At 31.0% G+C, this 12,513-nt stretch overlaps 1 protein-coding gene across 1 annotated transcript; it reads right to left on the minus strand.

Moving 5' to 3' along the window:
* Positions 1–1,596: 1,596 nt before the first annotated feature.
* Positions 1,597–8,446, minus strand: LOC112004171 (flavonol synthase/flavanone 3-hydroxylase). Its single transcript, XM_024036405.2, has 3 exons — positions 7,917–8,446; positions 5,699–6,026; positions 1,597–2,136 (listed from the first exon to the last, which is right to left on the minus strand). The coding sequence occupies exons 1-3, from the start codon at positions 8,375–8,377 to the stop codon at positions 1,924–1,926; spliced, it is 1,002 nt and encodes a 333-aa protein (XP_023892173.2). The 5' UTR covers positions 8,378–8,446; the 3' UTR covers positions 1,597–1,923.
* Between the last annotated feature and the right edge of the window lie 4,067 nt (positions 8,447–12,513).

Below are 12,513 nucleotides of genomic sequence, written 5' to 3' on the forward strand. Positions count from 1 at the left end.
TTAGACCCCTTTGTTTTGTTCTGTTTAGACCCCTTTTAAACAAATTAATTTAACCTAATGAATTAGCCAAGTAGTTACTTAGGTTAATTATTCATATCTAGGTTAAACTCATGCAATTATACTACTTAGTGTGGAAAAGTAAAGAAGATAGCAATGTGATGATCTAGGAAAATCAATGAAACCCACAATTTCAAAGTAAAAAACTTAGGGAGGATTTAACTTAGTAAACCCACTCTTTGAAATCCCAAAAGTAGTGACAAGTAGCCATTTAGGCCCATTCTCCAAAATGTACAACTTTGATGCAAAAACCTATAACAAGGTTGTTCAAGTTGGAGTTTAGATTCCTTCTTGGTTTATATATTCTACGAAAAGATTCAATACTTGGTCTCAATCGCAAATATATTTGATTTCACTCATTAGAACTTATATCTGCTATATTTAGTCATTCTGCTGTAGCACGTTTTTTATCACGTTCGTTGCATCTGTGTGTCTATTGTGGTATCTTCATTTGTTGTACTAGTTATTTACTATAGCACATTTTTATTATATTTATCGTGTTAGCTATTGTACTAGCTAAACATTTTTGTTGAAACTTTTTATTTCTTTGTTATTACGTGTTTTACTATTTACACGAACCACTCATTATTCTGCCATATGCACATGTATACATTATAGCTATGTTCTGCCATATATTTTATATATGTATATGTGAATACGTATAAGTGTATTTATGAATATATGTATGTATATATTTGAGAATATGCTAACCCATGTAAACTAACATTTGTTTGATGGGTATTTCTTTGGGTTTTAGATTTGTTTATGTGCAAGAAGTAGAAAAGTATTTCTGTAGTAAAAAATGAAGAATAGTCATTTACGTTGCAGAAAATTGCTAAAGCTTTACTACACATAGAAAAGTGCAGAAAGTTTTACTGCACAACAGAAAAGTCAGTCTTGTGGCAGAAACTGGAGAAAAGTTCATTCTATGGCAAAAACAGAGGATAAGCCCACTTTGCAGTGTCTTCCCTTGGAATTTAGACTCAACATTTGCACACAAACTGGCAGCAGTAGAATGTACTTTGGAGCCCATTCCACGAAGCACCATCCCAACTTCCTTCTTAGAAAAAACCTAGACTAAGCGTTGTCCAATAACATTAAGATGTGTGTTTAAGGTATAAGAAACGTAAAAAGAACCCTCAACAAATCCTTACTGGAATTAATCCTTTTGACTTTTTTTTTTTTTTTTTTTTTTTTTGTTTTTTTGTTTTTGCATAACAGGAATCTTTTGTTTTGTAATGTAAGCCGAAGCTCAGTACTCTTCATTCCAAACAATAATTGGTAGGTATCAAGAAGAGTGAATTGTAAGAACTAAGAAGTGTGTTTGTCATTGTTCTTTTAAACTTTTAACTTAGTAACAAGCTTTATTCCTTTTTAAAACTCTAATTTTTCTAGGTACTTTAAGGCTTTAAACCAATTTTCAAACAAATAAGTTTTCAAAGTAAAAAGTTACTTCAAACGTACTGTTCACACAGAATTGGTAAGATTGGGCTCAACAAACTCATTTATCATTTTTTTTCAAAAAGACAAAAGATTAAATGGACATGATACACCATTTTTATTTACTTAAAACACAATATTTAATACAGGTGGCTCAACATAATTTATTTTCTAAAAACACAATATTAAACAAAAAATCAGACTCCCTAATTAACCAACCCGCAGCACATGAAAGTCTAACACAATGTTGGAATAGGGATTATAAAAAATGGGAAAGGGCTTTCAATGGGGAATCCAAAGGGCTTTCAATGGGCTTGGGAAAGACATTATATGCTACTAACTAATAGTCTAATACTAGTTCAATAAAATATGACCTCTGGGAGTAGTGTGCAACACTGACGCAGCCACAGCTACGTACATTGATATTTACTGGGGAATCTTGTTAAGCTTACAGTAAACATAGTCAGAGTATTTCTTGGTCTTGAATTTCGGCGGATTTTCTTTGTTAACGAGCTTGGGATGAGGCCCTACTTCAAAGTCTGATGGTGGCTCCATGAATACTGGCCAGGACATTCTTGCCTTTTCCTTGTTAACTGTGGTCCTATGAAGCACACTCTTATACTTTCCATTGCTCAGGATCTGCCACAAAATAATTCTCTCATAGAGTTATTGGTCTACTTACAATAATATCAATAGTTGCAACAAATCTAAGGACATAACCTTCGGCACACGCTTTGTCACAATTTTGCTTATATGTCAATTGGTGATTGGAGTGTTTCAAGTGTTAAATTCAAGCCATGTGTAAGTGATGTAATCCAATTCTTAGTTAACACTTAAGCAAATTGTGATAAAGTGTAAGTATGAGTAATAAAGTGTGTCCTAGCTAAAAGGTCCAGATATCAGGACAACGCCCCATACAATGAGCAACTTAAGCCTTTTTTAATTTGTTTTCACCGTATAGTCAAACTCGGGGCCAACTCTAGGATAATAATGGTAGGACAAGCCTAAATTGTAGTAGCATGATAATTGATTTCATAAAAAGCTAAAAGGTCCAGATATCAGGACAACGCCCCATACAATGAGCAACTTAAGCCTTTTTTAATTTGTTTTCACCGTATAGTCAAACTCGGGGCCAACTCTAGGATAATAATGGTAGGACAAGCCTAAATTGTAGTAGCATGATAATTGATTTCATAAAAAAACATGTGGATTGTGCATTTTTCCCATATCACCCCCAACATATAGGAGTAATGGAAGCCCAACCAAATGGAAATCTTAAATTATATTTATATATATATTTTAATCCTAGACAATTAATTTCCCCAAACAATTTGATATTTTAGTTTTTGTAAACAAAATTTCAATAATAGCTATTTAATCTTTTACTAATCCACATACCAAACAATATCTCACACACTCTAGGTCTCTCTCTGTCAACACCAAAATCAAAATTGAAATTTAGATTTTAAGTTTCATAACTATGGATTGGCTTACCCAAGGTAAAGTAACTCTCATTTAAAAATAAATAAATTTTCAATCTTTTTGTTAAATTTTATATTTGAACCATGATGTTTGATTCTTTATATGAAATTATTCTTGATTTGGTTATTATTAATTCATTAAGTTATGTGTTTAATCTGAATTTTCTTGGATAGATTGAGGCAATTGGGAGATCTGATATTAAAGTTAAGTTACAATAATTTCTTTAATAGATCAGATTTTATTATTCTATGCTTTGATTTTTTTTTTTTTTTTTTTGGATCATAGTATAATATTGTAGATAGTGTTTTATTATTTGTAAATATTTTTTAATGATAAATGTTTACTAAAATATTTTAATCAAAGCAGAGAGAGAGAGAGAGAGAGAGAGAGATTAATGATAAAAATGAAATGTATCATAATGATGTTCAAAGACATAATATAGCATCCATGAAAAAAAGGATACAATATAACAATTCCTGATTATATAAAAGCTTAGATTTTTTTTTTTAATTAAATTTTATTGACAATTCTTGTTACAATTGTAAATATAAAAATAAAAATAAAATTGATAAAATCCTACTTAAAATTGATTATGTCATAAGAAAATTAAGTATATTATCTATTATCTATTGAAAATGAGATATTAGTAAAACTTAAGTACAAAAATTCAATTGTTAATTTTGCATTTAAAAAACAAGAAGAATTGATTTTAAATAAAAAAAATTAGGCGAAACTACAATGTTGGACCCTTAGGCTCCGTTTGGGAGTTCATAAGGAAATAGAATGAAATGGAACGATCATAAGAGAATGGAAAAGAATGGAATGGAATGTGTTTAAGTAAGGAAAATGAATAGAAAAGAATGGAATGAAATGAAATTAAGTAACCTTGATTGGATGTTTTAAAACAAATGAATGGAAAGGAATGAAAATGAATGGAATGTAAGTAATCTTGTTTGGGAGAAACATAAAGAGAATGTAATGGAATCATTTATGACAGTATTACTATTAGACCCCTATTTTAAAATAAAGAGTTGAATATATAGGGGTATTTTGGGAGTTTTAGTAAAAAAATTATTAAATCTAAAATCTAATTTCATTCCCTCCCATTCCTCCAAATTTTGGGGTGAATGAAAATTTGAGGTTTTAAGGGAATAGAGAGGAATAAGTGTTCCCTCCTACCCATTTCATTCTCTCCCACTTAAACTCTCAAACAAGGGAATGAACATTTCATTTCCTCCATTAAAACTCTCAAACAAGGGAATGAAAGAATATTCTAAAATGATTCTTTTCATTCCATTCTCTCCTCCCAAACGACGCCTTAAGTTTACTTGTTGAGGTCTTTTGGTCCCTAATGTTTTAAACAAGCACTATTGGTCTTTGATTTTTTTTTTTTTTTTTTATAAGATAAAATTTCTACTCTAATCTAATCTAAGTGTATATGTGTGTGAAGTTCCTTTCTGGAAACTTGAACCCCGGCCCTTACTATCGCATCAAGGGTGCACGGTGGTCCTTGAAGTTTTAAATATAAGTGTTATTGATTCCTTCATTAACTTTCATTAGTTTATTTGCCTATGTGTCAAATGGAGTAGTGGCTTAGCATGTTTTAAGTGATATGGCACTAGCAAATTATAGATACTATTAAAAATTTACACATCACTTTATATACATCAAAACCGGGTAAACCTAGATAATATGGGTCTTCACACATCAAAATCGGGTCTTTCACCAAATTCAAAGTTTCTAGATTTTTTTTTTTTTTTTTCCATTTTTCTTCGTTTTCTTAAATCCAAACATGGTCTAGAAATATGTCTCATTCAAAATATGATAACTATATATAGAATAAGGATTTTGTACAGGATTCTGCTACTTCAGATCTCCGCTGCCATAGTAGTAGCAATAGAAGAAGATACACAAAGTAGAAACTAGAATCTAAATTGAGTAAACTATCTCAGTTCTAGAAGTAGCACGATTCGCAAGGTGGGTAGATGCAACATGGTTTTCGATTACAAGATCCAAAAATGCACTAGTAGCACTTTGGTCATCTTTTTGTAAGCCAATATTTAGGTACCATAGCTGAAAAATATAGAAATTGACATATTTCTTGGTCCTGTTTGGATTCCAATAAAACAGAGGAAAAGATAAATAAATCCAAGAACTTTGAATTTGGAGAAAGACCTAGTTTTAATGGGTTTGATGTGTCAAGGACCCACATTATTTGGGTTTACCTAATTTTATGTCTATAATGTAATGCATAATTTTTAAATAATAAATAGGTTGCCACATCACTTAAAACATGTTGTGTTATTGCTTCATTAGACACATAGGCAAAAAAATCAATAGATATTAATGGATGAACCAATAACACTCATATTTAAAACTTTGGAGACCAATAGTGCTCACTTGAAACTTTAGGGACCAAAACTGTTCAACAGATAAATTTTAGGGACCAACTATATAGTTTTGCCAAAAAATTATAATATATAAATTTAAATAAATTTAATTTAATTGACATAAAATTAAAAAGAAAAAAAAATTAAAACCTCAATAAAATTTCTCGCCTTTGACCTTAAAATGTATCTAGCTACCCTAATTAAACTCGATTGATAGGTTCATACTATTTTTTTGTTGTGGCATTTTATTTTTGCATCATTTCTAGATGTCTCACTTTTTTTTTTCTTTTTTGGAATGATTAATATCCTTCAAATTTAGAATAAAATACCTCGATTTGGTCCCCAATGTGGATAACCAGGGCATTGGGGATGTACTTCACATCATACCAACGGCCATCCCTGGAAGCTTGGAGACCTTGAACATCATTTGGCACAAGAATGGTGATGGTGCACATATCAGTATGAGCCACCACACCTAGAGCCAGATCAGGACGCAGACACGGCGGGTAGTAGTTGATCTTGAGAAGGTACTCCAAGTTATCACCACCTGCAGCCTCCTTTAACTCATGCCTTTCAAGCCCTAAACCCAATGATAGGCTCTTGAACAGCTTGTCCACCACCCCATGCAGGTGCTTGGCATATTCCTCATTGGCCTCCCTGCCATCACAACCACAAAGAACCCTTTAAAAATGTAGTAATAATTGAGTCCAAGAATTTAGGTCAATTTTTTTGGATTTGTATATATGCATTCATCCATGGAAAGAATGAAAAAAAAAAAAGTTAATGCTTTGTTTTTTTACCAATTAAAGACTACTTTCCTTTATTTTTAGTTGTTGTAAAAACTCTAGTGACTTGGTTGGAGGGGGATTGAATACAATCATAACATATTTGGGTTCAATTGGTGGTGTATATATAAACACGAGAAAGTAGTTGTGGCAAAAGTTGTCAATGGTGGAGATGTTGACCCATGAACCTACTAATTTTTCTTCACCATTCACAACTTGTTATGTGGTAAGTTGTGGTAAATGTTGTGAAACTTTTTGTGGCACTAACATTTTGTAAAAATGTTATAAAATAGTTTGTGTCTATAGTATTACTCTTTCTCATATAGACATAGGTAACGAAGGGATGGAGGTCATGGAGCCACACTAAGCTAATCGGCAGAAAAGCCAATTAGTGAAAGCTATTTTCTTCACTTTTTGGTTGCTTTCTTTCAATTAATTAATGAATTGGCTTTTTTTTCCCCCTTTTGTTTGATAATTAGTAAAATACCAACAAACGGATTTAGGGGCAATTTATGGCAGAGGGAGTGGGGGCTAGGGGCCATGCCTCCCTTGACATTACAAAAATCCTCATTCCCTGTATTTTTAGTATTAAAAAAAAAAAAAATTAATCTTGGACATAAATTTCAATAATGCTCCCTAAATTTTTACTAAAAACATATAATGCATTTATATTATTGACTAATGCATTTTTTTTATTCTAAAAAATTACTCTTATGTCATATATAGCTCATTAAATTAAAATATATTTTATGTATACCATATGTAATTTAATTATATTTTATTTCTATCAAATTGACTTGTATATTTTTAGACATGTCAAGACTTACTTTTTTTTTTTGCAAAGATATAAGCACTTATTTAATGTAAATATTTTTGTTTACGTAAAAAAAAAATCATATGTTAAATCAAAATTACAAACATTTCATGTATAAACAATAAATAAAAAAATAAATATATGTGTATGCTATTCTTTGAATTTAATCTTATGTATATATATATATATATATATAAAGCTTGACTGCCTAAAAAATTTTATGGCTCCGCTATGCAATATTACACAAGGTGCAATTGTATGTATTTAATGAATAACGACCGAATTGAAGTTAAAAAGAAAAAAGTCTAGGACCCCAAAAATTTTCACAATTATCACGTGATAAATGAAGAAAGATAGTTGGTTTATATGTAAGTAATAATAAGTGATGATTAATCACTCATAATCTGCCACGTTAGAATTATGACAAAAAAATTGCGAAATATAATTTATGATGTTAAAAAGTTTTCCCTCTTGCATTTTTTTTTCTTTTTTAATATATATATTTTTTAATTTCCTCGCTAAATTAGGCAATCAGTTTTGACACTTTTTTCACATCATGGATGAGGTGTGGATATTAATATTTGGCATGAAAAGTATGGACATTGAGTGACGTAATGTAGATCTGGTTAAGAGTTATAGCTATAACCGAATCATAGTGGCTTCACGAGATCAATATATAGTGTGCGTGGCCTCTTGTCCCTATTCCATTAATGTGCACCAATTCCTGAACCTACCAAAGTGAACAAATTCATGCTTTTCACTTAAACTCGTAGATGTACCACCGAAATGCATGAAAAGCAATTTGATTAATTCATAATGTGTGCAAAAAAATAACACCAAAAGAAAATTAAAGAATATATAACTATATATAGTTAGTGATGATGAATAATATTAATTAGATACGTACTACCATATATATATATATATATATATATTGATTATTCAAACCTGTAAAAAGATGGGTTCTCAGGCCAGAACCGGTAGTTAATGGCAGAAGGAGGCCATATCTTATGGAACAAATGGTCAACCCATGCTTTCTTCCCTTCCACTTCTTTCTGAAGCGCTGTGCCATAGCCTTCCATGGACTTAGAGCCTGAAGGCTTAGCGTAAACCTCTTTTTCCTCTCGAGAAAGCTCAAAGAAACCCTTCCCAGCAGCCTGCAACTTGGCTATGGCCTCGCTAGGAATTTCATGGTTCACAATTTGGAACATTCCCCAATTGCGAGCCGCATCCTCAATTGCACTGAGGACCTTTTCCTCATCTGGGTCACTGAAATCAATGGTTGGGACCTCAAGGACAGCCCCATGGACAGTTGTGATCCCAGGTTGCTCAGTCTCTAACCTAATGAACGCATCTGGGATTGTTTCCTTTGAAGATTTAGCAATGTCTTGCACTCTCTCCGCCCCCATCACTACTATTTTTCTTCCTAGTAAGAAAATATTTGTGAGAGGTTTCGGGTGTGTCTTTGTTCTTTTTAAATCTGTCTTTCCATCCCAATTCCTTTTTTAACGGGTAGTCGTAACTGATCAACCATAATTTGTGTTTGGACTTTTGGGCTACGAGAGGACAAAAAGGCACGAATTAAAAAGGGATGGGTGGACATGCGTGATCTATTTCTGACCCTTCAATTTTTAATGTTAGACTAATAATAACCTTTTGTCTATATTTCTGTTCCTTCTATTGTTCCTCAGCCAAAAAATATACTATGTAATATTAGTTTCTGTTTCCTTGAATGTCAACTATAACTATGAGTGCCTTTGACATTTATTTGAAAAGTCAACCAATGTCGTACGTTATTGTTAAAAAATAATTTTAGAAAATTTTTACGAGAGAGAAAAAAAAAAAAAGAGTAACCCAATTTTTTAAACCGTTTCTTATATTTTTTATAAAAATTGAATTAAAACTTTTTTAGATCAAATACATTAACAAATACCTAAAGGTAGCCATTAATGGAACTCTTTATTTATTTATTTTCAACTTTTTGTGTCAGTTTTCTTTATAATTATTTTATTAGATTGATATTTGATTTTTAATTATTTTATAAGTCTATTCTTGAATCTTCTTATTATTAGAATGAGGTTTTATAATCTCTCTAGTAAAACGTGGTAATCTTGTTAGATATTACTTTTGTCATAGTATTGCCTTTAGGGTATGTGATGTTCTTGAGTTTTTATAGCAAAGTTATTATTGTCACATATTTAATATAAAAATTATCAAAAATTATATATCTTTTGATAAATACTATATAAATAAGCTATATATATATGGACTTTTTTTAAAATTTTTATTTTTATTTTTATGAACATATCTATAGTCATGGTCGAGGGATTGGCAAGACTATCAAACTATTTTTTTTTTTAGCTCCCTCCTTGAGATTTAGTAAATAATGCAGGTAGCCCTCCTCTTTCTTTCTTTTTTTCTTTTTTTTTTTTTCCCACCGGCATAATCTTTGATTAATAATGAAAGTGTCCAGGACCACACAATTTGACACTTTTTTAGATACTTGAAAAGCAACACTTGGATTACGTTTTGCTAAATACAGTTGACCCATGCGTAAGTAAACAATCACACGTTAACAAATGTGCAAATTGGGTGTCCATAAAAGAACTACTAATAATAACTCTCTCTCTCTCTCTCTCTCTCATTACTGACTTTTTTTAGATACATTATTTTTTTTTCTTTTTCTATTAATTCGTTCTTTTGTAATTGTGTTTATTTCTTTAAAATGTTGACATTCCTTTTAACTAATTCACTTCTTTTATTGGGGGTACAATATATTTAAATAATACCCTTTGTCCTAAAATTTTAGTACTAATACCTTCTTTTGATGTTTGAAAAGGATAAATTAAAGGCATAAATGGATTTCCTAATATTACTTTTGATCGAGGTTAAATCTTTGACAAAAGTCATTTTGAGACATTCCACTTTTGCATACAAGAGCATTTGATGTTGTTCCTAAGAACAATAATTGATAAATAAATTGAATTTCATTACATTCAACATATCATGTAAATGATTAAAATTCACATAAAATAGATTTACCATAAAATTAAAGACCAGTTGAGAGATACTACCTTGATGATGCTACAAATTGATCTCATAACATAAGAAAATAGTTACCATCAATTCATATATATTTTTAGATGGCAAGGTTATGTCGTGGACCAAGTCACTGTCTTGAGACGATACACGCTGATGTCATCCAATTTTGTAACGGAAATTGTAGTGTAGCTAAGATTGTCATTCCACCAAGAAAAAGAAAACAAGAACACGTCAAAAGCACCAATAATATATAGAAAAAAATGATTGAAACTTAGAAAAAATAAAGTTTGGTAAGATTCAATAATTAAAATCACTAGGGCGTTAGGTTTTGTCCACTAATATTGTTAAGCATCCACTACCAATTCAATTTAGTACACAATCAGGTAAGTAAACACATAACTATCCAATTAGAAGATTTAGAAATAAGCTTAACTAATAAAACTCTCTTTGGTTGATTATATTCATCAATTGTTTCAACAATTTAGTCTAGAAAATAATAACTTTGCTATAAAAACTCAAGAACATCACATACCCTAAAGGCAATACTATGACAAAAGTAATATCTAACAAGATTACCACGTTTTACTAGAGAGATTATAAAACCTCATTCTAACAATAAGAAGATTCAAGAATAGACTTATAAAAGAATTAGAAATCAAATATCAATCTAATAAAATAATTATAAAAAGTGAACAATTTATTTCAATAATCAAAATGTGAAAAACATGCTTGGATTGAATAGTGGACAACTTACAACATTGGGGATTCAGCCCTAACCTTAGCTTAGATTTTTAAGCTTCCATAGAAAATAAAAACTCTCAAAAATTAATGAAAAATAAGGTTTCCAGCAGCCAAAAACATGGCTGACACGTTTTACTAGAGAGATTATAAAACCTCATTCTAACAATAAGAAGATTCAAGAATAGACTTATAAAAGAATTAGAAATCAAATATCAATCTAATAAAATAATTATAAAAAGTGAACAATTTATTTCAATAATCAAAATGTGAAAAACATGCTTGGATTGAATAGTGGACAACTTACAACATTGGGGATTCAGCCCTAACCTTAGCTTAGATTTTTAAGCTTCCATAGAAAATAAAAACTCTCAAAAATTAATGAAAAATAAGGTTTCCAGCAGCCAAAAACATGGCTGGCCTTGTATCCCTTTAATATTTATAACATTCAAAACTCTAAAACACATGCTTCCCAAAAAGGAAAATATAAAATATCAATTCCCTTTTTCAACAGTGGGTCAACTTCCAAGTGAATTTTGGGTTTTAATACATCAAATTCTGAAGTTTTGGTAAACTTCAAAATTTTAGATCCTTAAGTCCTCTTTCCGTGGCCATAAGAATCAACTCAATCTGATATTGGAATAAAAAACAAAGGCCAAAATACCAAAAATGGTCAGAATATTTTCATGCCAGGATTTTTTCCATCTTTGACTCAAATGAATTTTTTTTCTTTCCTTTTATATTTCCACACGTCTTTGACTCACCAAATTTTTCAAAGCCACTTCTCAATTGATTTTCACCCTTGGATTCTCTTGACTTCATGTTTGCATGCTTAGCTCATTAGTTTAAATCTCCTACAAGAGAAAAATGCACATAATGAGCATATTTTAGAGAAAACTTGCAAACTTTCATATTTATGTGTAAGTATGGGAATAAACGCAAAATAAATGTGATAATGCCTACCAAAACTACGATAATATTGTACTTTTAAGCTATTATCACCCCCCCCCCCAAAAAAAAACCGAACATTGCTAGTCTCTAGAAATCACAAAACTCATGAAGTCCACACTAACCCTTCCAAGCATAAACTAAAAGATAAAATAAATAAATAAAATAAATGCAAAAATATGATACCACTTTCGCTGGAAAATTCGGTTGCATTTAGCATATGCAATAAGCCTTTAAACCCCTGGGCGATCCCTAGTGGACGAGTTGTGTCTCGTGAGGGTTTACATCACACTACCCACAAATGTAGTTTCTCAAAAGATACATGTGATGAGGCTAAATTATCAAACACTTGAACAAGTCATTCACTAAAGATCATAAGGTGCTATTCAAGTCCAAGAATCAACAAAACCTCAAAAATGGGTTTGTGTGCAGAGCCAACCCATAACACATGAATGAGAGAACACACCAAAATTTTATTTGCTCCAAACCTCACATGAATAAGTATTTGTCCAAAGAATTCACTCTGAGATTTGGATGATGATTTTAGTGAGGGTTTACATCACACTACCCACAAATGTAGTTTCTCAAAAGATACATGTGATGAGGCTAAATTATCAAACACTTGAACAAGTCATTCACTAAAGATCATAAGGTGCTATTCAAGTCCAAGAATCAACAAAACCTCAAAAATGGGTTTGTGTGCAGAGCCAACCCATAACACATGAATGAGAGAACACACCAAAATTTTATTTGCTCCAAACCTCACATGAATAAGTATTTGTCCAAAGAATTCACTCTGAGATTTGGATGATGATTT

Source organism: Quercus suber, unplaced genomic scaffold (genome assembly GCF_002906115.3).
Source record: "Quercus suber isolate HL8 unplaced genomic scaffold, Cork oak 2.0 scaffold_1117, whole genome shotgun sequence".
NCBI lineage: Eukaryota > Viridiplantae > Streptophyta > Magnoliopsida > Fagales > Fagaceae > Quercus > Quercus suber.